The sequence below is a fragment of the Sus scrofa genome, chromosome 14, assembly GCF_054392235.1.
Source record: "Sus scrofa isolate SSC_HxYL_T2T_F1_AM1 chromosome 14, Sscrofa_HxYL_maternal_Yorkshire_Landrace_v2.0, whole genome shotgun sequence".
In the NCBI taxonomy this organism is placed as follows: Eukaryota; Metazoa; Chordata; class Mammalia; order Artiodactyla; family Suidae; genus Sus; species Sus scrofa.
In genome coordinates, this window is record NC_139396.1 from 71,753,556 (window position 1) to 71,777,084 (window position 23,529).

A 23,529-nucleotide genomic window follows, 5' to 3' on the forward strand; every position below is an offset into this window, starting at 1 on the left:
CGTGCTCTCTGGAGTTCCCATTGTGGCTCAGCAGGTTAAGAATCCGATATAGGTTCCGTGAGGATGCAGGTTCGATCCCTGGCCTTGCTCAGTGGGTTAAGGATCCTGTGCTGCTGTGAGCTGTGATGTAGATCGCAGACACGGCTCTGATTTGACCCCTAGCCTGGGAACTTCCAAATGTCACAGACAGAGCCCCAAAAATAAAAATAATAAAGAGCTTAGGATATGTGCACTCCAAAGAAGGTGGCACTATCTAACGATCCAAAATGCTGGGAAACCTGTGGTTTTGAAAACATGGTTACAAATTCCACGACCCTCCTATCACTGAAAGGTGGTCAAATTCCTGTCCCCCAGAGAATGGGCTGCCTCAGTGATGTGCTGTGAGCAGAGTGTCACTCCTACGCATCCAAGGGCTCCACATCGAAAAACACAAAGAGCTGACAGTCGCACACCAATTTATACCAAAGACCTGGCATCCTCAGATTTGGTATCTGCTGAGCGTTCTGGACCCACCCTCCACCCCCTCCACTGAATCTGCTGGACGACTGTACATGGAAGGTGGACTAAGCGAGCTGGCTTCCCAGGCTAGGCAGGAGACAGCACTGCAGCTTCCACCGGCTCTTTCTCCAGACTCTTGCTCTTGGAACTCAGAACCCCCAGATGACAGCAGATGGACCAGGTGTTGGACACTTCTGAGCTCTGTCTAAATTGCAGATTCATAAACAAAAAACCTCCCCCCCGCCGGAAAAACAAAACAAAACAAAACATTGTATTAAGACACTAGGTTCGGTTTGTTTTTGTTTGTTTTGGCCACACAGGCAGCATGCAGAAAGTTCCCAGGCCAGGGATTGAGCCTGCACCACAGCAGCAACCTGAGCCACAGTACTGACAATGCCAGATTCTTAACCCTCTGTTGCCAAAGGGAATTCCTCAGACAGTTTTTAATGCCACAGAAGTAACCAAAATAAAGAGAGAAATTTCTTTAGTGAAAACAAAACCATTTTCCCTCTACAACAACTGCCCAGGAAACTGGTGCACTAAGACACACAAAACCCCAAACGGCCTGCACTGCAAGGTCCTGTAAAGGGAACGGCCCAGGGGCTCCCCACACACCCCACTGCAGTGTGACCAACGCATGTGGCAAGTAAACCGCCTTAGCTACTCTGGCCACAGCTGCTGCCAGGATAGCCCATTGACTGGATACAAAAGAGGCCAGAGCCAGAACCCTCCCCAGATGGAGGAAAGGAACACACACTCCAGGGGTACAAGAGAGCTGGCCCCTGGGCTTGGGGGCTGGAGGCACTCAGGGCCCCCTCTCTGTGAACCCCTCAGGCCCCCAGAAGCACAGGTAGGCTGTGAAGTGCACAGGACAGCCACTGCGACCGCTGCCATCCTCACCGGTGACTCAAATTACATAAAAAACAACTCATACTCAACTTCCTTGCCATCTAAAAAGTCTAAAAGGGAGTTCCCATTGTGGCTCAGTGGTAATGACCCTACTAGTATCTGTGAGGACTCGGGTTCGCTCAGGTTCCCTGGCGTCGCTCAATGAGTTAAGGATCTGGTGTTGCCATAGGCTGCAGTGTAAGTCACAGACACAGCTCAGATCCTTCATAGCTGTGGTTGTGGTTTAGGCTGGCGGCTAAAGATCCAATTCAACCCCTAGCCTAGGAACTTCCATATGCCTCAGGTGCAGCCCTAAAAAGCAAAAATAAAATAAAATAAATTAAATTAAATATTGCTCTAAAATTATAATGTGTAAATACCGTCAAAAATATTCCTATAGAAGTAAAATTTCCAGGACAAGCAAGCTTAGATAAATAAAAATTAAAATATCTTTTTTTTAAACATAGAATGATTAAATTGTAATTTTTTTTCTTGGCCACACCCACAGCATGTGGAAGTTCCTGAGCCAGGAATCAAACCCAAGCCACAGCAGTGACAACTCTGAGTCCTTAACCACTAGTCCACCAGAAACTCCTAAACTTGGAATTTAAAAACAAATGACTTTCAGTAATAATAAAAATAAATAAACAAAAGATTCTGTATCTAGTGACTGACCATTCGCTTCAATTAGCTTTGATAAATACTAAAAAACAGCCATTTTTTGTTAAAGTGACAACACTGGTTTTTAAAAAACCTTACGTTGCCATGTAAAACTTATTATCTACCATAGTTTTGAAAAAGATAGCATTATCACGATTATCTCAAAGAATACTGCCCTTTTGGAAGGAGAAGAAATGGTCTCTCTGAGTCTAAAGAGCATCTTACCTGAGGGTAGAAATCACACCTACCCTGGAGGGCACATGAGTACTTCACAAAGCACTGCAACTAACTTTCTGGTGAAAACAAAACCAAACTTTCAAAAAGTAATACAATAGGGAGTTCCAGCTGTGCTGCAGGGGGTTAAGAATCCAACTGTAGTGGCTTGGGTTGCTGTAGGTTGAATCTCCACTCCAGTGTGCAGGGGTGGGGGTGGGGTTAAGGATCCAGTGTTGCTGCAGCTGTGGCATAGGTTGCAGGAGTGGCTCAGATTCAATCCCTGGCCCAGGAATTTCCACGTGCTGCAGATATAGCTAAAAAAAAATTTAAATAAAAAATGGAGGGGAGTTCCTATCATGGCTCAGCGGTTATCGAACCTGACTAGCATCATGAGGATTCAGGTTTGATCCCTGGCCTTGCTCAGTGGGTTAAGGATATGGCGATGCCGTGAGCTGTGGTGTAGGTTGCAGACGCAGCTTGGATCCCGTGTTGCTGTGGCTCTGCTGTAGGACAGCAGCTGCAGCTCTGATTCGATCCCTAGCCTGGGAACCTCCATACGGTGCGAGTGCAGCCCTAAATTGACAAAAAAAAAAAAAAAAAAAAAAAGGAGTTCCTGCTGTGGCCCAACGGTAATGAACCTGACTAGTATCCATGACAATACAGGTTTGATCCTCTGCCTTGATCAGTGGGTTAAGGATCTGGCATTGGGAGTTCTCACTGTGGCACAGCAGAAACAAATCTGACTAGTATCCATTAGGATGTGGGTTCGATCCGTGGCCTCTCTCAGTGGGTTGGGGATCTGGTGTCGCCATAAGCTGTGGTATAGATCTCAGATGTGGCTCAGATCCCGTGTGGCTGTGGCTCTAGCTGTGGCTATGGCTGTGGTGTAGGCTGGCAGCTACAGCTCTGATTTGACCCCTAGCCTGGGAACTTCCATATGCCTCAGGTACAGCCCAAATAAATAAAATAGAAACACAATATATTCACACAATCCAAAAAGCACACTTTCCTGGGGGGTGTCAGTAGGAGGCGCATTCCCACCCGATTCACCCACCACAAATGTGCTCACTAGGTGCATGTGTAAGCACTCCTCCAGCACTGCTGCAAGTAAATAAAGCGGGTGTAAGCTTACATTCTATCGCCCACTATCCTGAACTGAAGAAACTCTAATGTAGGCAAGTCTCACCTGTAGATCAGATTCAATGAGAAAGATGCCCAAGGCAATCACTGCATCTCTCCGTCTTTCATCTAACTGGAAGATCCCGTGGAAATCTACAGGGCACATGCAAAGCAGCTTTTGGACCTGAAAAACAAGACCAAACAAAACAAAAACCAAAACTAAAGATTAAAAATACATAAACATTTTTAAAAGCCTAGCAAGTCTATACAGCCAATAAGTCATTTTCCTCAACCAGATTATGCAAAGGACATCTCCAACCTCTGAGACTGTGGTCTACATGCCCCTGAAGAACCTGGGCCGAGAGCAGAAACTCTGTGTTCACAGAGAGAGGCAATAAAGCACCATGGCTCACGTCTGCCCTTCTGTGTCAGGACAGCCTGGGGTCCCCCACTTCCCAGGGTGTCCATGAGGAGGTTATGCAAACCTACCTCCTGCATAAGGCCTCCTCTTAGGGATCTTTAAACATCTAATATGTGTAAACCACTCAGGACTTCTGGTCACAGAGTATATGCTCAGGAAACAATACCTATTGTTACTGGACACGCCTTAGCACTAGGCTAGCAGAGAGCAAGTGGGCAGGCAGTTAAGTCAGCAATTTACTGAGTATATGGAAATACTAGGATTATCATCAGAACAAACCAACAGTAAATGTCATAAAGGAACTAACAATTGGAATTTTATTATGAAAAGGCAAACAGGTGATGCCAATCTTAAACATCTCTAACAGAGGAAGCTCAGAACAGAGCATCAGACACACCAGGAGGCCCTGACTTTTTTTTTTTTTTTGGTCTTTTGTCCTTTTTCAGGGCCACACCCACAGCATATGGAAATTTCCAGGCTAGGGGTCTAATCAGAGCTGCAGCTGCCGGCCTACACCGCAGTCACAGCAATGCCAGATCCAAGCCACATCTGTGACCTATACCACAGCTCACAGCAACACTGGATCCTTAACCCACTGAGCAAGGCCAGGGATCGAACCCTCAACCTCATGGTTCCTAGTCGGATTCGTTTCTATTGCGCCATGACGGAACTCCAAGGAGGCCCTAACTTGCTGTCCCAAAGACACAAAGAGAAGTCACTTACTGACATTCACGTGGTTTGGTGGGATGTTTTAATGGCAAAGGAAATCGAATGCAGTGCTTGGTATTTGCTCTGAAATGTATCAGTTAAATCACCACTGTAATTTTTTTTTTTTTTTTTTTTTGGCTTGTTAGGGACGCACCTGTGACATATGGAGGTTCCCAGGCTAGGGGTCCAATCGGAGCTATAGCTGCTAGCCTATACCACAGCCACAGCAACACAGGATCCAAGCCGCGTCTGCGACCTACGCCACAGTTCACGGCAACACTAGATCCTCAGTCCACTGAGCAAGGCCAGGAATCGAACCTGCAACCTCATGGTTCCTAGTTGGATTTGTTTCCGACGTGCCATGACGGGAATGCCACCACTGTAATTTTTAAAAGAAAGCAATGTGCAGAGTTCCTGTGCGGTGCAACAGTAACAAACCCAACCAGCATCCATGGGGATGCGGGTTCGATCCCTGGCCTTGTTCAGTAGGTTAAGGAAGCAGCATTGCCAAGAGCTGTGGTGTAGGCCAGCAGCTGCAGCTCCAATTCAAACCCTAGCCTGGGAACTTCCATAGGCCAAAGGTGCGGCTGTAAAAGGCAGAAAAACAAAAAAAAGAAAGTAAGCAGCTCTCGGGCAAGGCCCTGAAGATGAGCCGGCTCTGCCTCTCTGCAGCACTTCTCCTCCTCCTGGGCACCCTGTGGCCAGCACCCAGCGGGGTGGAGAGAGGAGTCTGGTCCAAGCCATGCCACCTGCCTCCCTACATGGGTCCCTGCAGGGCCCTGTTCATCAGGTACTTCTACAACGCCAGCTCCGGGCTCTGCAAGACCTTTACTTACGGCAGGTGGCTGTGACAGGGCCCAGGGAGAGCAGGGCAACTGTGCTTCCTGAGATGCTGAAGTCCTAGGAGGCCCCACACAGGGATGGGCTGTGGCTGCCTTTGGAAAGGGTTGAGGCTCCTCCTCTGCCCCTTCTCAAACCTACCCTCAATAGAACCCTGCCTCTTTCCTCACTGCATCCTCACCCTCACCTCCCACCCACCATCACTAAGCTCCTTGGAGGTGAACGCAATGTCATTTCTCGAATCTTGCTCTGAGTGGCAGTGGTGGCAGAAGCCTTTTCCCTAAAGAAGTCCCTTTTACCACACTGATGTTGCATATTTCTCTATCAGTGGCTTCAACCTCTGGCCTTATATTTAGTAAATTCATTTTCTAATAAAAAAAAAAGAAAGCAATTTGCTGTTGTTCCCTTAGATTTTAAAAGGGCAATTACAAGAGGACAAATCAAAACTGACAAAGATCACATAAAATACTTTCATCCCAGGGTTTGTATGTTTACCTGAAGATCTGAAATGATCTAAACATTTAACATTAGGAGAACAATCATGATTCAACCACTTAATCAAATATTAGATTGGACCGTATGAAATTACTGATAGTCAACCACTTTGACCTACGAAAACAATGCTTTCATCAAGTTTAACTTAATATCACAGACATTAAAAATACCATTTTTCTAAGAATAAGCAAGGACATGGAACAATGCTCTAAACGTCCTACAAGTGCCCACAAGGAATGACCTGAATTACCTGGAAGAAAATGTATCAAAGTGTTAATAGTTTTGAGAGATAGGATGACTAGAGGTGTTTTGTTTCTTCATGTTTTTTATGTTTGCCAAAATAGGTTCTAAGGGGAAATATTACTTGTGTAACCAGGAAAAATATCCTGTGGGTTAAAATAAAAATATAAAGTAAGAAGCGGAAATCCATGCTTTCATGGTTAAATGCTTAGGCAAAAGGGCACACACGAAAGGTAAGAGAGGGACCGAGTGCAACCTCTCACTTTTCTCCCACGTTCTCTTGCCCAGAAGAAGGTACTTGCTGATCAGGGTCTATGACACAAAGGGAGCTGTAGACCACGCATCACCAGGAGACAAAGGAGATGGCAGACCACGCATGACCAAGTGATCAGCCCAAAAACTTTGGTAATTTCCACTGGCAAAGTACACTCCTGTGACAAAGTTTATCAAGAAACATCCCTGCAGATGAGAAATCCACAAGCAGGAGGATTTTATCGGAATGAGCCAATGAGGGAGTTCCCGTCGTGGCTCAGTGGAAACAAATCTGACTAGTATCCACGAGACTAAGGTTCGATCCCTGGCCTTGCTGAGTGGGTTAAGGATCCGGTGTCGCCATGAGCTGTGGCAGAGGTTGCACATGCAGATCGGATCTGATGTTGCTGCGGCTGTGGCGTAGGCCAAGGGCTACAGCTCCGATTCAACCCCTAGCCTAGGAACCTCCATATGCTACGAGTGCTCCCCTAAAAAGACAAAAAAAAAAAAAAAGAATGAACCAATGAGATCCAGGAAGCTGACCACGAATCAGCCTTGACCCAAGACCTGTTGGAGTCTGTATGCTGCCCTGCCCCAGGCAGCACTCTGCCCTCCCCCTGGCCCTGCCAGGAAGAGGCACCACACACAGACCCCGGAGTGATCCTAAGGGGCTAGAAGACAGAGTAGAGATTTAGAAACACGTCAGAATTGGCCCAGTCTCATGCCTCAGTATGGAAAAGACAGAGCTATACAGAGAAGATGACACTTTAGCACTCCCACGTGCCAAACACTGGTGCTCTCATGTCTTTCCTCCATCTCTGGAGGCTCCTCTGTGGGCAGAGTAAGGATCCTGATTTATTTTCCTGTTGTATGTAAATAAATCCAATTTTGACAACTTTCTAGGAAGTGAAAGTTGTGATCATTTGTCACGGTAGCAGTAGGAAACTAATACAACTGATCACAGAATATAAAACCAATCAAAACCCGGACAGCACATCAAGAAAGATAAGAAAAAATTAGGGAGTTCCCATCATGGCTCGGCCCACTAGGAACCTGACATAATGTCCGTGAGCATGTGGGTCTGATCGATGGCCTCACTCAGTGGGTTAAGGATCCCTCATTGCCACAAGGTGTGACATAGGTCCCAGATGAGGTTCGAATCCTGTGTTGCCATGGCTGTCATGTAGGCCTACAGCTACAGCTCCAATTTGTCCACCTAGTCTGGGAATTTCCATATGTCACAAGTGTAGCTGTAAAAAGAAAAGAAAAAAAGAAAGACATAAAAATTAGTTATTCAGGTTATAGGCACTATTTATTTCCTTTTTTACTCTTAACTCTTTTCTGTATTTCCCATAAGGAATATTGCTAACTGCAGAATCAGGGGATAAAATCTCTAAAATCAGTAGAAACAACTTTGCCATAATGCAAATCATATTTTTAAAAGGACGATAATATTTACAGCATTAGAGCTCAGAAAATAAGAGAAAAGTGTACATTTCAATGGATAGGAGCTGGGTAATTTTATGAGAGTTCCATGATGGCCTAGCTGTTAAGGATCTGATGTCGTCACTGCTGTGGCTCAGGTTTGATCCCTGGCCCAGGAACTTCTGCATGCCATAGGTGCAGATTAAAAAAAAAAAAAGGGAAGATGGAATCCTAGTACAAAAAAGTAACCAAAAATACATCTAGGTCAACTAAAGCAAATGTTTCCTAAATAAAACAGTCCTACCACAACTTTAGTTCCAACATCTTAGTACACTAAGAGACCTCCTACTTAACTATGACCTCCCCAAGAGTCTCAATCTAAATAGGAATGTATTTCTCTCTAATGGAGCAGGAGATGCCACTGCCCAACTGTGAGAGTGATACTTGCCTGCCACAGGCTCGCAGGCAGAGACCCAGGCCAGTACCTCCTGAAAGAGATCAGGGCAGGTCAAACTTAATCTCACAAAATGGTCTTCAAAACATTCCACAGTTCTTTGTAAATGAAAATCACATTTAATTAAATTACTTCATTAACAAAAAAATCATGGGGAAAATGAAATGCGACGGTGAGCTTTTCCAGTTAAAATTTCTCTAAGGAAAAACAAACACCTATGTTGGACAACTACATTGAAATGCTGCTGGCCTGGACATGGGCCTGAGGACCAACTGCTAACAGCTCCCAATTACAGGCAGGATCACAGATGGGGGTAGGATGGGGCACAGACCCAGCTGCCAAATGGCCACTTACAGGTAGATTAGGTGCTATTTGGTTTTACAGGCTGAGCGACTAGGCCCTGATGGGTTAAGATCGATGTTAGGTGACAGGCTCCCCCCAGACCCACTATGACTTCTGTCCTGATGCCTCCAATATTCGGTCTTCCCACTCCCGCACCTTCAACTGCTCCCCACTCCAACACTCAATGTACATGCCCAGACTAACAAGGGAGGCCCTTCCCAACTTCCCCAACACCGGAGCCCAACTCCCTTGCCAGTCTTTCCCACAGCTGTCACCATCTGCAACATTTCTCTACTGCCTTGTCTCCCAACAAACCACCCACCACCATCCTTCCAAGATATAGCTCCACTGTCTTTCCAGATCCTCCACCTCTCAGGAGCCCACCAAGCATTCTGTGCTTCTCCTGAGATAATTCCTTCATCCTACCTTACCCTGGAGTTGCATGTGCACTTAGCTTCTGCTAACTGCAGATAGGACTACAGCCCTCCTCACTGTACCCCCTGCATCCCACACGCCCAGAAACTTAGCAATTACTTAGCGTGACCAAAGGGACCAACACAACAGGGACTTAATGAGGTGAAAGGGAAAGAAGAGAGAGAGAGGGCCACCAGAGCCCAGGAGTCCTCCTGTAGGCTCAGCGATGTGTGACACCCGTTCCACAGCCAATGTCAACATCAGGTGATATACAGCAGCATCACCTGCATGGAGGGATGAAGACTCATCAAGCCAAGTAATCATACACATCACTCCCTGACAACACTCTGCCAATCACAAGATCAATAAAAATGACACAACAAGCAAATAACACAAGTCAGAAACCAAACGTCAGTGGCCCTGAAAGCCTGGCGCAAGTTCTAGGCCTAGACATCAGAAATGCCCTTGGAAACTGGGACTCTTGTGAGAAAAAAAAGTGAAGACTTGGAGTTCCCGTCGTGGCGCAGTGGTTAACGAATCCGACTAGGAACCATGAGGTTGCGGGTTCGGTCCCTGCCCTTGCTCAATGGGTTAACGATCCGGCGTTGCCGTGAGCTGTGGTGTAGGTTGCAGACGCGGCTCGGATCCCGCGTTGCTGTGGCTCTGGCGTAGGCCGGTGGCTACAGCTCCGATTCAACCCCTGGCCTGGGAACCTCCATATGCCGCAGGAGCGGCCCAAGAAATAGCAACAACAACAACAAGACAAAAGACAAAAAAAAAAAAAAAAAAAAAAAAGTGAAGACTTGAACCCAGTCCTGTAGAGGCATCACACATCAGACAATGGAGAACTGCCTCCACCTAAGAACAGCCAGCAGGGAGGGAGTTCCTGTCATGGCTCAGCAGAAACAAATCTGACTAGTATACATAAGGACGCAGGTTCAATCTCTGGCCTCCCTCAGTGGGTTAAGGTTCCAGTGTTGCCATGAGCTGTGGTGTAGGTCGCAGATGCGGCTTGGATCTGATGTTGCTACAGCTGTGGTGTAGACTAACAGCTACAGCTCTGGTTCAACCCCTAGCCCGGGAACCTCCATATGCCACAGGTGAGGCCCTAAAAAGACAAAAAAAAAAAAAAAAAGAGTTGCTAGGGAAACTGGACAGCTGCATGTAAATCAATGAAACTGGAACACACCCTCACACCATGCACAAAAATCAACTCAAGATGACTTAAAGACTTAAATGTAAGACAAGACACCATCAAACTCCTAGAAGAGAATATAGGCAAAACATTCTCTGATATCAACCTTACAAATTTTTTTCAGGTCAGTCTCCCAAGCAACAGAAATGAAAGCAAAACTAAACCGGTGGGACCTAATCAAACTGACAAGCTTTTACACAGCAAAGGAAACCATTAAAAAAAAAACAAAAAGACAATTTACAGATAGGAGAAAATAGTTTCAAACAATGCAACTAACAAGGGCTTACTCTCTAAAATATACAAACAACTTATACAACTCAATAGCAAAAAAGCCAACAACCCAATGGAAAAATGGGCAAAAGACCTGAATAGACATTTCTCCAAAGAAGATATGCAGATGGCCACCAAACACATGAAAAAATGCTCGACATCACTGATTATTAGAGAAATGCAAATCAAAACTACCATGAGGTACCACCTCACACCAGGCAGAATGGCCGTAAGTCCACAAATAACAAATGCTGGAGAGGCTATGGAGAAAAGGGAAGCCTCCTGCACTGTTGGTGGGAATGTAAACTGGTACGACCACTATGGAAAACAGTATGGAGGTACCTTAGAAAACTATATATAGAAGTACCATATGACCCAGCAATCCCACTCTTGGGCATATATCTGGACAAAACTTTCCTTGAAAAAGACACATGCACCCGCATGTTCACTGTAGCACTATTCACAATAGCCAAGACATGGAAACAACCTGAACGTCCACTGACAGATGACTGGATTAAGATGTGGTACAGGAGTTCCCGTCATGGCATGGTGGTTAACCAATCCAACTAGGAACCACGAGGTTGCGGGTTTGATCCCTGCCCTTGCTCAGTGGGTTAAGGATCCAGTGTTGCCGTGAGCTATGGTGTAGGTCGAAGACGCGGCTCAGATCCGGTGTTTCTGTGGCTCTGGCTCCATTTGGACCCCTAGCCTGGGAACCTCCATGTACCATGGAAGCGGCCCTAGAAAAGGCAAAAAGATTAAAAAAAAAAAAAAAAAAAGATGTGGTATATACACACAATGGAATACTACTCAGCCATAAAAAGGAACAAAATAATGCCATTTGCAGCAACATGTATGGAACTAGAGACTCTCACACTGAGTGAACTCGGAAAGAGAAAAGACAAATATCAAATGATATCACTTATATCTGGAATCTAATATATGGCACAGATGAACCTTTCCACAGGAAAGAAAATTATGGACATGGAGAACAGGCTTGTGGCTGCCAAGGGGGAGGGAGTGAGATGGATTGGGAGTTTAGGGTTAATAGATGCAAACTATTGCCTTTGGAATGGATAAGCAATGAGATCCTGCTGTACAGCAATGGGAACTATATCTAGTCACTTATGGTGGAGCATGATAATGTGAGATAAAAGAATGTATACATGTATGTCTATCTGGGTCACCTTGCTGTACAGTAGAAAATTGACAGAACATTGTAAACCGGCTATAACGGAAAAAAAAATCATTATAAAACTTAAAAAAAAAAAAAGAACAGCCAGCAGTTAGTGGGCATTTCTCATACGCCAGGGCTGGCACGCGTCCTCTCACCTGATCCTCACAATGTATGAGGGTATTACTAATCATCCCCATTTTATGGGTTAAGAAACTGAGATAGTGTCTAACCCAGAACAAAGCTTTAGCACTATAGTGTTTAAAAATGAAAAGGAGTTCCCACAGTGACTCAGCAGGTTAAGAACCTAACTATATCCATGAGGATGCAGGTTCCACCCCTGGCCTCACTCAGTGGGTTAACGATTTGATGCTGCCTCAAGCTACAGTATAGGTCACAGATGCAGCTCAGATCTGGTGTCGCTGTGGCTGTGCTATAGGCTGGCAGCTGCAGCTCCGATTCCATCCCTAGTCCAGGAACTTCTACATGCTGTACCTGCGGTCCTAAAGAAGAAGGAAAAAAAAATTGAATGATTTTCCTCAGAATTTTACAACAAACTAACAAGTGGTTTACTTGGGGGGAGGAAGGCAAATGGAGGTTCCTAGGCTAGGGGTCTAATCGGAACTGTAGACACCAGCCTACACCACAGCCACAGCCACGCCAGATCTGAGGCACGTCTGCAACCTACACCACAGCTTACAGCAATACCAGATCCTTAACCCACTGAGCGAGGCCAGGGATTGAACCTGCAACCTAATGGTTCCTAGTCAGATTCACTTCCTCTGGGCCACGAAAGGAACTCCCGAGACTCTGTTAAGAGCTCCTGACCATACTACAACCCAAAGCTGCTAAGAGAAGCCATGCCAAAGAAAGGAAATGACAAACAAGTCTGAAAAAATGAGACACCCTCAATTCTGGGCGACTGGGCAGGACACTACAGATGAGAATGCAACACAGGGTGGGTGTAGGTCAGGTATTTAGGCCAAAATAAAACTACAATAGCATTACAAGCTGGCTAATTAAAGGATTTTTTTTTTTTTTTTAAGAATACAACTTTTGTTATCTGAAACCTCTGGGAATAGTCTTTCAGAAACACAAAATTCCCTGAGAACTAGGATTAGGCTTTAAGTATGAGTGGTATTTGTTGATGTTGTTAAATCCATTTTTAATTGTCATTCTCCAGTGTGCTGTTCCCTTAAAGAACACTGATCAGAAGTCAACATTTCTACAGGACTCAGAGCTATTGTGATTAACAAAGACCATGAGGTTGCGACTGTCATAAAACTATGCCAACACTGGCAAATTGGTAAATCATCTCCCTCAAGCCTCAGCTTTCTCAGGTACAAAAAAATGACCAGAGAGATTTTTGCAGTGTCTGCTCTAGCAATAAAAATCCTGTGATCCTGGAGTTCCTGTTATGGCTCAGTGGTTAATGAACCTGACTAGTATCCCTGAGGAAGTGAGTTCAATCCCTGGCCTCACTCAGTGAATTAAGAATCTTGCCATCAGCTGTGGTGTACGTTGCAGACATGGTTTGGATCTGGCGTTGCTGTGGCTGTGGCGTAGGCTGGCAGCTGTAGCTCCAATTGGACCCCTAGTCTGGAAACCTCCATATACCTCTGGTGTGGCCCTAAAAAGACCAAAAAAAAAGAAGAAGAAGAAAAAGTTCCTGTGATTCAAGGACTTCCACCTGCAGCCATGAGGAAAGAGCAGGATCTGGATTTATTTTCCTACCATAAAAGAATAAAAAATGGACAAATACATTAAACCATTGGTTTCAGACAATGGATAAGGTGCACAGGACTGAAATACCCAGAAGAGGAAACAAGTGGGCCCTACAAATGCCCTGGTTTTCTGCCAGAAGACATATCCTAGACCACAGAACAGGGAAGGGTGTCCCAGGCAGACCCTGCTGGTCTCACAAGGCTGAGGACAGAAATGGGAGTACGGGAATTCTGAAGATGAGAGAGTGCAACAGAAGAAAAGTTCCAGAAATCTGCAACAGCATTCCCTTGAGTCTTTGATGGCTATATTAAGACCCACAAATATAGGGTGATATTCCATGAAGGAGGGTAAAATTCAACCAAGGCACTGTAAGCTGAAGGGCTCCCTGAGTTCTTGCAGAGCTGAGAGGTGTCTGAGTTACTCCCAGCCAGGGTGGAAAATCCGCTAAGCATTCATCAGAGAACTCCAAGGGCCACACCTTAGTAGTGGAGCTAAGCTATCCCTGTGGGAAAGCTATTTTAGACCTGCCCTAATGAAGTTTAAAAACTACCTTGGAGTTCCCAGTGTGGCTCAGCAGAAATGAATCTATCATCCATGAAGACGAAGGTTCGATCCCTGGCCTCACTCAGTGTATTAAGGATCTGGCATTGCTGTGAGCTGTGGTGTAAGTCGCAGACTCAGCTCAGATCCTGCGTTGCTACGACTGTGGTATAGGCCAGCAGCTGTAGCTTCCCTTTGACCCCTAGTCTGAGAACCTCCATATGCTTCAAGTGCAGCCCTAAGGAAAAAAAAAAAAACCACACAGAAAAATCACCTGAAAAAATTCAATACCCTTTCATGATAAAAACAAGCAATAAACTAGGAATAGAAGGGAACGTCCTCAACCCAATAATGAGCATTTATGAAAAACCTACAGCTATCATCGTACATAGTAGAAGACTGAAAGATCTCCCCCTAAGATCAGGAACAAGATAAGGATGGTCACTCTTACCATTTCTGTCCAACATTGTACTGGAGCTTCTGGTCAAGGCAATTAGAAAAGAAAATGAAATAAAAGCCATGCAGACTAGAAAGAAAGAAACAAAACTATCCCTACTTGCATATGACACGATCATGTGTATAGAAAAAACCTAAAGAATCCACTAAAAAAATTAGACCTAAGAGTTCCCCTTTTGGCTCAGTGGGTTAAGAACCCAACTAATGGAGTTCCCGTCGTGGCGCAGTGGTTAACGCATCCGACTAGGAACCATAAGGTTGCATGTTCGATCCCTGGCCTTGCTCAGTGGGTTAAGGATCTGGTGTTGCCACGAGCTGTGGTGTAGGTTGCAGACGCAGCTCGGATCCCACGTTGCAGTGGCTCTGGCGTAGGCCGGCAGCTACAGCTCTGATTTGACCCCTAGCCTGGGAACCTCCATATGCCGCGGGTGTGGCCCTAGAAAAGGCAGAAAGACAAAAAAAAAAAAAAAAAAAGAACCCAACTAGTATCCATGAGAATGTGGGTTTGATCCCTGGACTCGCTCAGTGGGTTAAGAATCTGCAATTGCCCTGAGCTGAGGCATAGACTGCAGATGCAGCTCAGATCTGGTGTTGCCATGGCTATTGTGTAGGCCAGTCGCTGCTGCTCCAGTTTGAGCCCTAGCCTGGGAACTTTCATATGCTGCAGGTGCAGCCCTAAAAAGGAAATAAAAAAAATAAAATAAAAACTGCAAAACATCATTGAAAAAAAGTAGAGACTTAAATAAATGGAAAGACATCCCATGTGCATGATGATAAGACTTAATATTAAGGGAGTTCCTGTCATGGCTCAGTGGTTAACAAATCCAACTAGGAACCATGAGGTTGCAGGTTCGATCCTGGCCTCACTCAGTGGGTTAAGGATCTGGTGTTGCCGTGAGCTGTGGTGTAGGGTGCAGACACGGCTCGGATCCCAAGTTGCTGTGGCTCTGGCATAGGCCGGCAGCTGAAGCTCTGATTAGACCTCTAGCCTGGGAACCTCCACATGCCGCGGGTGTGGCCCTAGAAAAGATAAAAGGACAAAAAAAAAAAGACAATATTAAGATGGCAGGCACTCCTGCTATGGCACAGTAGGTTAAGAATCCAATTACAGTGGCTCAGGTCAATTTGGAGGCTCCGGTTTGATCCCCAGCCCAACACGGTGGGTTAAAGTATCCAGTGTTGCTGGAGCTGCTGCACAGGTTCACAGCTTCGGCTTGGATTCAATCCAAGCCTAGCAACTTCCATAAGCTGTGTGTGCAGCCATAAAATTAAAAGAAAAAAAAGGGAGTTCCCGTCGTGGTGCAGTGGTTGACGAATCCGACAAGGAACTGTGAGGTTGCGGGTTCGATCCCTGCCCTTGCTCAGTGGGTTAACGATTCGGCGTTGCCGTGAGCTGTGGTGTAGGTTGCAGACGCGGCTCGGATCCCGAGTTGCTGTGGCTCTGGCGTAGGCTGGCAGCTACAGCTCCGATTGGACCTCTAGCCTGGGAACCTCCATATGCCGTGGGAGCGGCCCAAGAAATGGCAAAAAGACAAAAATAAATAAATAAATAAATAAATAAAAATAAAAGAAAAAAAAGGCAGCAATTATACTCCAAATTGACCTACAGATTCAACATAATCCCTGTCAAAATCCCAAGTGACTTCTTTGCAGAAACTGCTAAGCTGATCCTAAAATTCACATGGAAATTCAGAGGATCCAGATAGGCAAGGAAATCTTGGAAACAAAGAATAAATTTGGAGAGCTCTTACCAATTTCAAAACGTACTACAAAGCTACAGTAATCAAGACAGTGTACTAGGATAAGGACAGATATACAGACTAATACTAAAATAAAAATTCCTGTCACCTTAGAATTCTAGAGTCAGCTGAAATGAAGCTGAGAAAAAAACTTTCTCAGACAAGACAAAGAGAATTAATCACACTAGCACATCTACACTATAAGAAATGTTAAAATCAATAAGGCATAGCCATGAATTGACATAAAGGAATGAAGAGAACAAAAAATACTGTATAGAAGTTCCTGTCATAGCTCAGTGGTTAACGAACCTGAGAAGCATCCATGAGGACAAAGGTTCTATCCCTGGCCTTGCTCAGTGAGTTGAGGATTTGGCACTGCTGTGAGCTGTGGTATAAGTTGCAGATGCAGCTCAGATCCAGCGTTGCTGTGGCTGTGGCGTAGGCTGATGGCTACAGCCCCAATTGGACCCCTAGCCTGGGAACCTCCATATGCCACTGGTAAGGCCCTAAAAAGAAAGACAAAAAAAAAAAAGTCAAGAAACACTGTATATATGAATATATATGCTTTCATATTTTATGATCATTTAAATAAATTATAATGTACTTGAAGTTTACAACACATAAGTAAAAATCTATGATAGCAATCACAAAAATGGGAGTCAAGATGGAATTACAATTGTAAGGTTATTACACTATAAATGAAGAAATGTTATTTGAAATAAACTATGATAAGTTAAAGAGATACATATTTCAATCCTTAAACAGCTACTTAAAAAGAGAGAGAGGAGTTCCCGTCATGGCGCAGTGGTTAACGAATCCGACTAGGAACCATGAGCTTGCACGTTCGATCCCTGGCCTTGCTCAGTGGGTTAAGGATCCGGCGTTGCCGTGAGCTGTGGTGTAGGTTGCAGATGCGGCTCGGATCCCGCGTTGCTGTGGCTCTGGCGTAGGCTGGCAGCTACAGCTCCGATTTGACCCCTAGCATGGGAACCTCCATATGCCACGGGAGCGGCCCAAGAAATAGCAAAAAGACAAAAAAAAAAAAAAAAAAAAAAGAGAGAGAGAGAGAAATACACCTAATAAGACAACAGTGAAGATGAAGTGGAACACTAAAAAATGCTGAGTTAATTTAAACAAAGGCAAGAAAAGAAAAAAAAAACCAGACAGGACAAATAGAAAACAAATATCAAGATGGTAGATTTAAATTCAGTCATTAATAATTAATAACAATGTAAACGATCTGAAAACTCCAACTACAGGTAGAGATTTTCACACTGGAAAAGAGCATGCTTCATGCTGTTGACAAGAGAATCACTTTAAATATAAAGACATAGACTAAAAGTAAAAGAATAGAAAAAAGTATACTATGCAAATACCATTAACAAGAAGGCTGGAGGAGTTCTCCTGTAGCTCAGGAGTAAAGAACCAAACAGGTGTCCATGAGGATGTAGGTTCTATCCCTGGCCCCGCCCAGTAGATTAAGGATCCCGTGTTACTGTGGCTGTGTTGTAGGCCAGCAGCTGCAGCTCTGTTTCAACCCCTAGCCTGGGAACTCCCATATGCCACAAGTGCAGCCCTAAAAAAGAAAGAGAAAACAAAAAGAAGAAAGCTGAAGTGGCTATATTAATATCAAAGTAGATTTCATAAACTTTTTTTTTTCCCACAAACACAGCAATGCCAGATCCAAGCCACATCTGTGACCTACATCATAGCTCAGGGCAACAGGATCCTTAACCCACTGAGCAGGGCCAGGGATCGAACAAATTGGGTTCATTACTACTGAGACACAATGGGAATGCCTCAAAGTAGATTTCTGAATAAGGAACATTATGATTCATGATAATAAAGAGATCACTTGATAACAAGAAAATAACAATCACAAATGTGTATGATCCCAAGAATCAAGTTTCAAAATACATGAAGCAAAAACTGACAAAATTCGAAAGAAAAAGCAACAGACCCACAACTATGGGTGGAGACCTCAACATTCCTCCCTCAGTAACTGACAGAACAAACAGACAGGAAATCAGTAAAGATGCTGAAGACCTGAAGAACACACTCGACCTTACTAATATTTACAGGAGACTCTATCCAACAAAAGCAGACATGCATTCTTTTCATCTACATTTGGAAGTTCCACCAAGATATATCTTACATATGCTGGATCTTATAGCAAGTCAATACAATTAAAAGGACTGAAATCAAACAAAGTATGTTTTCCCATAGCGACAGAATTTAGAAATTAATATCAGAAGAACATCTATAAAACTCCCCAATTTTTCAGAAATTAAACAACATATTTCTTTCCTTTTTTTTTTTTTTTTTTTTGTCTTTTTGGCATTTCTTTGGCCGCTCTCACGTCATATGGAGGTTCCCAGGCTAGGGGTCTAATTGGAGCTGTAGCCACCAGCCTATGCCAGAGCCACAGCAATGCGGGATCCGAGCCGCGTCTGCAACCTGCAGCACAGCTCACGGCAACACCGGATCCTTAACCCACTGAGCAAGGCCAGGGATTGAACCCACAACCTCGTGGTTCCTAGTCGGATTCGTTAACCACTGCGCCAAAATGGGAACTCCAAAACAACATATTTCTAAATACCTCTGAGTCAAAAAAGAAATGAGGGAAATCAGAAAATATTTTGAACATAATGAAAAAGAAAACACAACATATTAAAATTTGTGGAATGCTGTTAAAGCACCAGAGGGAAATTTATATCTTTAAATGTTTATATTAGAAAAAAAGAAAGATCCAATAGCCTATGATCCTATAATTATATAACTGCAGTCATAAGTACCCTAAAACAATTCTAAGAAAAGACATCTAGAAAAACAATGTTTAATATTCTACTAAATCTAATTTTTACAAATCTATTTAAACTGATCTTAGGAGCTCCTGTTGTGGCTCAGTGGGTTAAGCACTGGACACAGTATCTGTGAGGATGCAGGTTCGATTCCTGGCTCTACTCAGTGGGTTAAGGATCCATCATTGCTGGCAGCTGCAGCTCTGATTCGACCCTAGCCTGGAAACTTCCATAAGCTGTGGCTGTGGCCATAAAAAGAAAAACTGATCTTAAATATTCCCACCAATATGCTAATCGTAATTGACATTTTATTTTACTTATTACTAATAATTTAAGTTCTCCACCAATCTTCTAAAGGGTATCAAACTCTTAAATTGCTCCTATGATAAAGCTGACAATCATTTCCACGATGTGTCCTGGGTGCCCCCACCCCCACCCCCCGCTCCATAAATTATAACCAGAGTAGCCTTTTTTTTTTTTTTTTTTTTTGTCTTTTAGGGCTGCACCCTCAGCATATGGAGCTTTCCAGGCTAGGGGTCGAATTGGAGCTGTAGACACTGGCCTACGCCACAGCCACACCAGATCCAAGCCGTGACTGTGACCTACACCACAGCTCACAGCAATGCCAGATCCTTAACCCACTGAGAGAGGCCAGAGATGCAACCTGCGTCCTCATGGATGCTAGTCAGATTCGTTTCTGCTGAGCCATGATGGGAACTCCCCACAGTAGCCTTCTTTAAGGTCATCATGAGTCAAAAGTATTCTTGCCTCTAGGCTTTTGCACAGCCTATACCCTCTGCTAGGAGTATTCTGTACATGTGTCCTTGGCTGCCTCCTTTAGCTTCCCTACTTCCATACAAGTTGGGACCCCATTTTATTTCATCTCATACCAGTCACCATTTTTGAAAAATTGAGATAAAATTCACCAATGCCATTTACTTTTGCTTCACGCACTTGTTACCATTTTAAATCACATTTACTTGTAGTTTCCTGTTTAATGTTTGCTTGTCTGTCTCTCTTCATGGTAAATTCCATGACAGCAAATCCATGTCTACTTATTCATCCCTCCAATGTGCACACAGCAGGCACTCCAGGACATAGTATACAGATGAATGGATGGATGGATGAACGTCACCATCTTTTGCTTTCATACTGGAATATCCTTGGCTGTCCTGAACCCAAGCTTCCAGGCCAGCTCTAAGCAGAAACATTCAGGAAAAGACAAGGGCTTTCTAGCAGAGATAGAGCTGCTCAGACTCAGCAAATAAGTGCAAATAAATGCAAGTGAGACCTGAGGGGTTTTGCCTCAAACCAATTGTATGCGGCAAGTTATCACACAAACTGAAAGCAGGGTTCTGGCTGGTTTGGTAATGTGTACAAAAGGCCAAGCTTTCTTCCAAAATGCCAAGATACATGAGAGAACCAAATACAAAAATAAATATGAGTAAAAATAAATATAGGAGTTCCTGTCGAGGCTCAGTGGTTAACAAATCTGACTAGGAACCATGAGGTTGTGGGTTCGATCTCTGGCCTCGCTCAGTGGGTTAAGGATCCAGCGTTGCAGTGAGCTGCGGTGTAGGCTGCAGATGAGGCTCGGATCCTGCATTGCTGTGGCTCTGGCGTAGGCCGGTGGCTACAGCTCCGATTAGACCCCTAGCCTGAGAACCTCCATATGCCTCGGGTACGGCCCTAGAAAAGACAAAAAGATATATATATATACATGTAATCAGGAAACTGAGATGCATGGAAACATTGCAGCAACTAAAATCAATGATGGGAACAGCTGCTGGTGAAAGAGACTGGAGGCAACCACATTTGCACCAAGTGCAAACTGCAAACACTGACAACAAAGGAGAGAACCTGCAATAAGGAGTCAGAAATGGAACATCCCTGCCCTCTGGGGGTGAGGGCAAGAGTGACACATCAATTGTGAGACTCCCTTAAGTACCATAACAACCAATGTAGCCACAAAAATCTTCCTCACCTACATCACCTCAAGCCCTGAAACATTCAAAGGCCATTCCCTATCTCACCAAGTAAGTAGATCCACACCACCTGCTTTCTTCTTTTTCATGTCTGCTTCTCTTAAATACGTTGTTTCCACAAATCCTACTTCCTGCTGCTTCTCATTCTCCTAGATGCTCTGCTCTCTGTCCTCTCCCTCTGAAATGCCCAGCCCTTGCCAATGCTCTTAGTACTTGCAAATGCCACCCTCATCACTTCCAAGTGTTCTTATTTAAAATCTCAGCTGAGGAGTTCCTGTCGTGGTGCAGCAGAAACGAATCCGACTAGGAACCATGAGGTTGCAAGTTCAATATTTGGCCTTGCTTAGTGGGTTAAAAGATCTGGCATTGACATGAGCTGTGGTGTGGGTCACAGACAAGGCTCAGATCTGTGTTGCTGTGGCTGTGGTGCAGGCCAGCAGCTACAGCTTCCATTCGACTCCTAGCCTGAAAACCTCCATGGGTCGCAGGTGCAGCCCTAAAAAGATAAAAAAAAAACAAAAACAAAAACAAAAAAAAAACCCCAAAAAACAAAACTCAGCTGAGAGTAACCTCACAGCAAGTGCCCACAATACTTTTACTTTCTTAATGCAGGTTTCACTTTTTTACCTTCCTTTTTTTTTTCTTTTTTTTGGACACACCTGCCGCATGTGGAAGCTCCCAGGCCAGGGATCGAACCCATGCCACAGCAGCAACCCCAGCCACTGCAGTGACAACACTGGATCCTTAATCCGCTCAGCCACCTTTTATTACAATTTTCATAAACCTATGAAGTGACACAGAGAAAAAGTTTGAGTCCCAAATTATCTTCACCTCCCATTCCCACCACCACTCCAGCAAAGTACAAAGCAGGTAAGTATCTTCCCAGGGGATTTTTATTGAAAAGCCATATAGTTCATCACCAGCTCCTTTCTGGACAGACACTGGCCAGCCCTGCACCTATTACTGCTGCTGCTAATTTGTAAGTCAGCTGAGGGTCAAGATTCCGTGCACATGCAGTACACCAACTGTTGAAAATAAGCTACTTGGAGTGGACACAGCTAGGAGTCAGTACTAAAGCAACCAGCCTGCAAGCATGAAAAGAACACAGAATTCAAATTTCCACACAACGGAAAACAAGAACACAGCAATATCATACAATCCCAGCACTTCAGCCTTGTGGGCTGTTTGCTTAACTCATAATATAACATAGCCAACCAGGGTCAAATATTACCTTGGGCTCAAAAGAATATCCTTTTATGCTTGCTGAGCTGGCAGGAAGAGATAACATAAAATCCAGCATGGGTGAAGCTGCAGATAAAAATGTACCAGGAGTCCTGCTTATGCTGTCACAGCTAAGTGCAATCCTTTGGAGACAGGTGTGCAGTAAATATCAAGACCCAGCTACATGGAGTTCCCGTTGTGGCGCAGTGGTCAAGGAACCATGAGGTTTAGGGTTCGATCCCTGGCCTTGCTCAGTGGATTAAGGATCCCACGTTGCCATGAGCTGTGGTGTAAGTCGCAGACGTGGCTCAGATCCTGTGTTGCTGTGCTTGTGGCGTAGGCCAGTGGCTACAGCTCTGATTAGACCTCTAGCCTGGGAACCTCCATATGCCGTGGGAGCGGCCCTAGAAAAGGCAAAAAGACAAAAAAAAAAGACCCAGCTACAATTTCACACGGGATATAATTTAGATGACAAAATGCTAGCTGTACAAACACTGTTTTACAAGGAAAAACTAGGAAGTCAAAACAGAGAAATGCTTAAGTATGGTCTGTCAATGCAAAAAATGACATGCCACAAAAGTAATAAATATGGGCTAGTTTTACAAAAGGCAATATAAATATACACAGTTAAAACCTAAAAAGGAGCTCTAAGAAATGAAACTGCTGATGGGTTAATATTGTGGGCTGAACTGCATCCCCCATCAAATTCACATATTGAACTCCTAATGTCCAGACCCCTCAGAATGTGACTGTTTTTGGACACAGGGTCGTGAAAGAGGTGAAGTTAAAATCGGGTGATTAGGGTGGACCAGTCTTATCAATCTGACTGCTGTCCTCTGAGAAGAGGAGATGAGGACAGACACAGAAGGAAGACCACATGGGGAGAAGAAGGGCGTCTGCAGGCCAAGGAGGGAGGCCTCAGGAACAACCAGCCCTGCTGACACCTTCATCTTAGCCTTCTAGCCTTAGAGCTTTAGGCCATGGAGGCACTTTGCTATAGCAGCCCTAGCAAACTATTAGTTAATGTGGCTCAATTATAGATAGACTTTTTTCTTCTTCCAATTTCATCCCAAAATATTTTCTAGTTCTCTGTCTCTGTCTCTCTCTCTGAACCTGGCCATGCAGTCTCTGCACATATCATCTTTCCTAGTGAGCACTTTACATATATATGCATACACACACATACATTTTTTAGAGTTGATTTAGTTACACCAGTTCCAGTAACATGAAGACCCTCTGCTGATGCTCATTCTCTCTCCTCTCATTCTGTGGTTATTAAGATGGCCTCACAAAAGAAAGGGAGCAGAATGGAAAATTTTCAGCTTCATGATGCTGAAAAAGATGCCAAAACCTTTGGAAATCAACTATACTTTAATTAAAAAAAAATTTTTTTTTTAAGATGCCAGGGTGTTCCCCTTGTGGCTCAGCAAGCTACCAACCCAACTACTATC

General features: G+C 44.3%; 1 protein-coding gene across 8 annotated transcripts in view; it reads right to left on the bottom strand.

The window, feature by feature from the left end:
* PI4KA (phosphatidylinositol 4-kinase alpha) overlaps positions 1-23,529 on the bottom strand; it is a 102,249-nt gene that overhangs the window by 72,934 nt on the left and 5,786 nt on the right. For 4 of the 8 annotated variants that reach the window (XM_084993991.1, XM_013983179.3, XM_013983181.3 and 1 more), the window contains exon 2: positions 3,449-3,565. In XM_084993991.1, the coding sequence (XP_084850117.1) occupies positions 3,449-3,565 (117 nt within the window). Of the gene's footprint in view, positions 1-3,448; positions 3,566-8,210; positions 8,251-21,516; positions 21,642-22,088; positions 22,121-23,529 lie in introns of those variants that run through there. The other 4 variants (XM_084993990.1, XM_084993989.1, XM_084993988.1 and 1 more) reach the window with 3 other exon arrangements.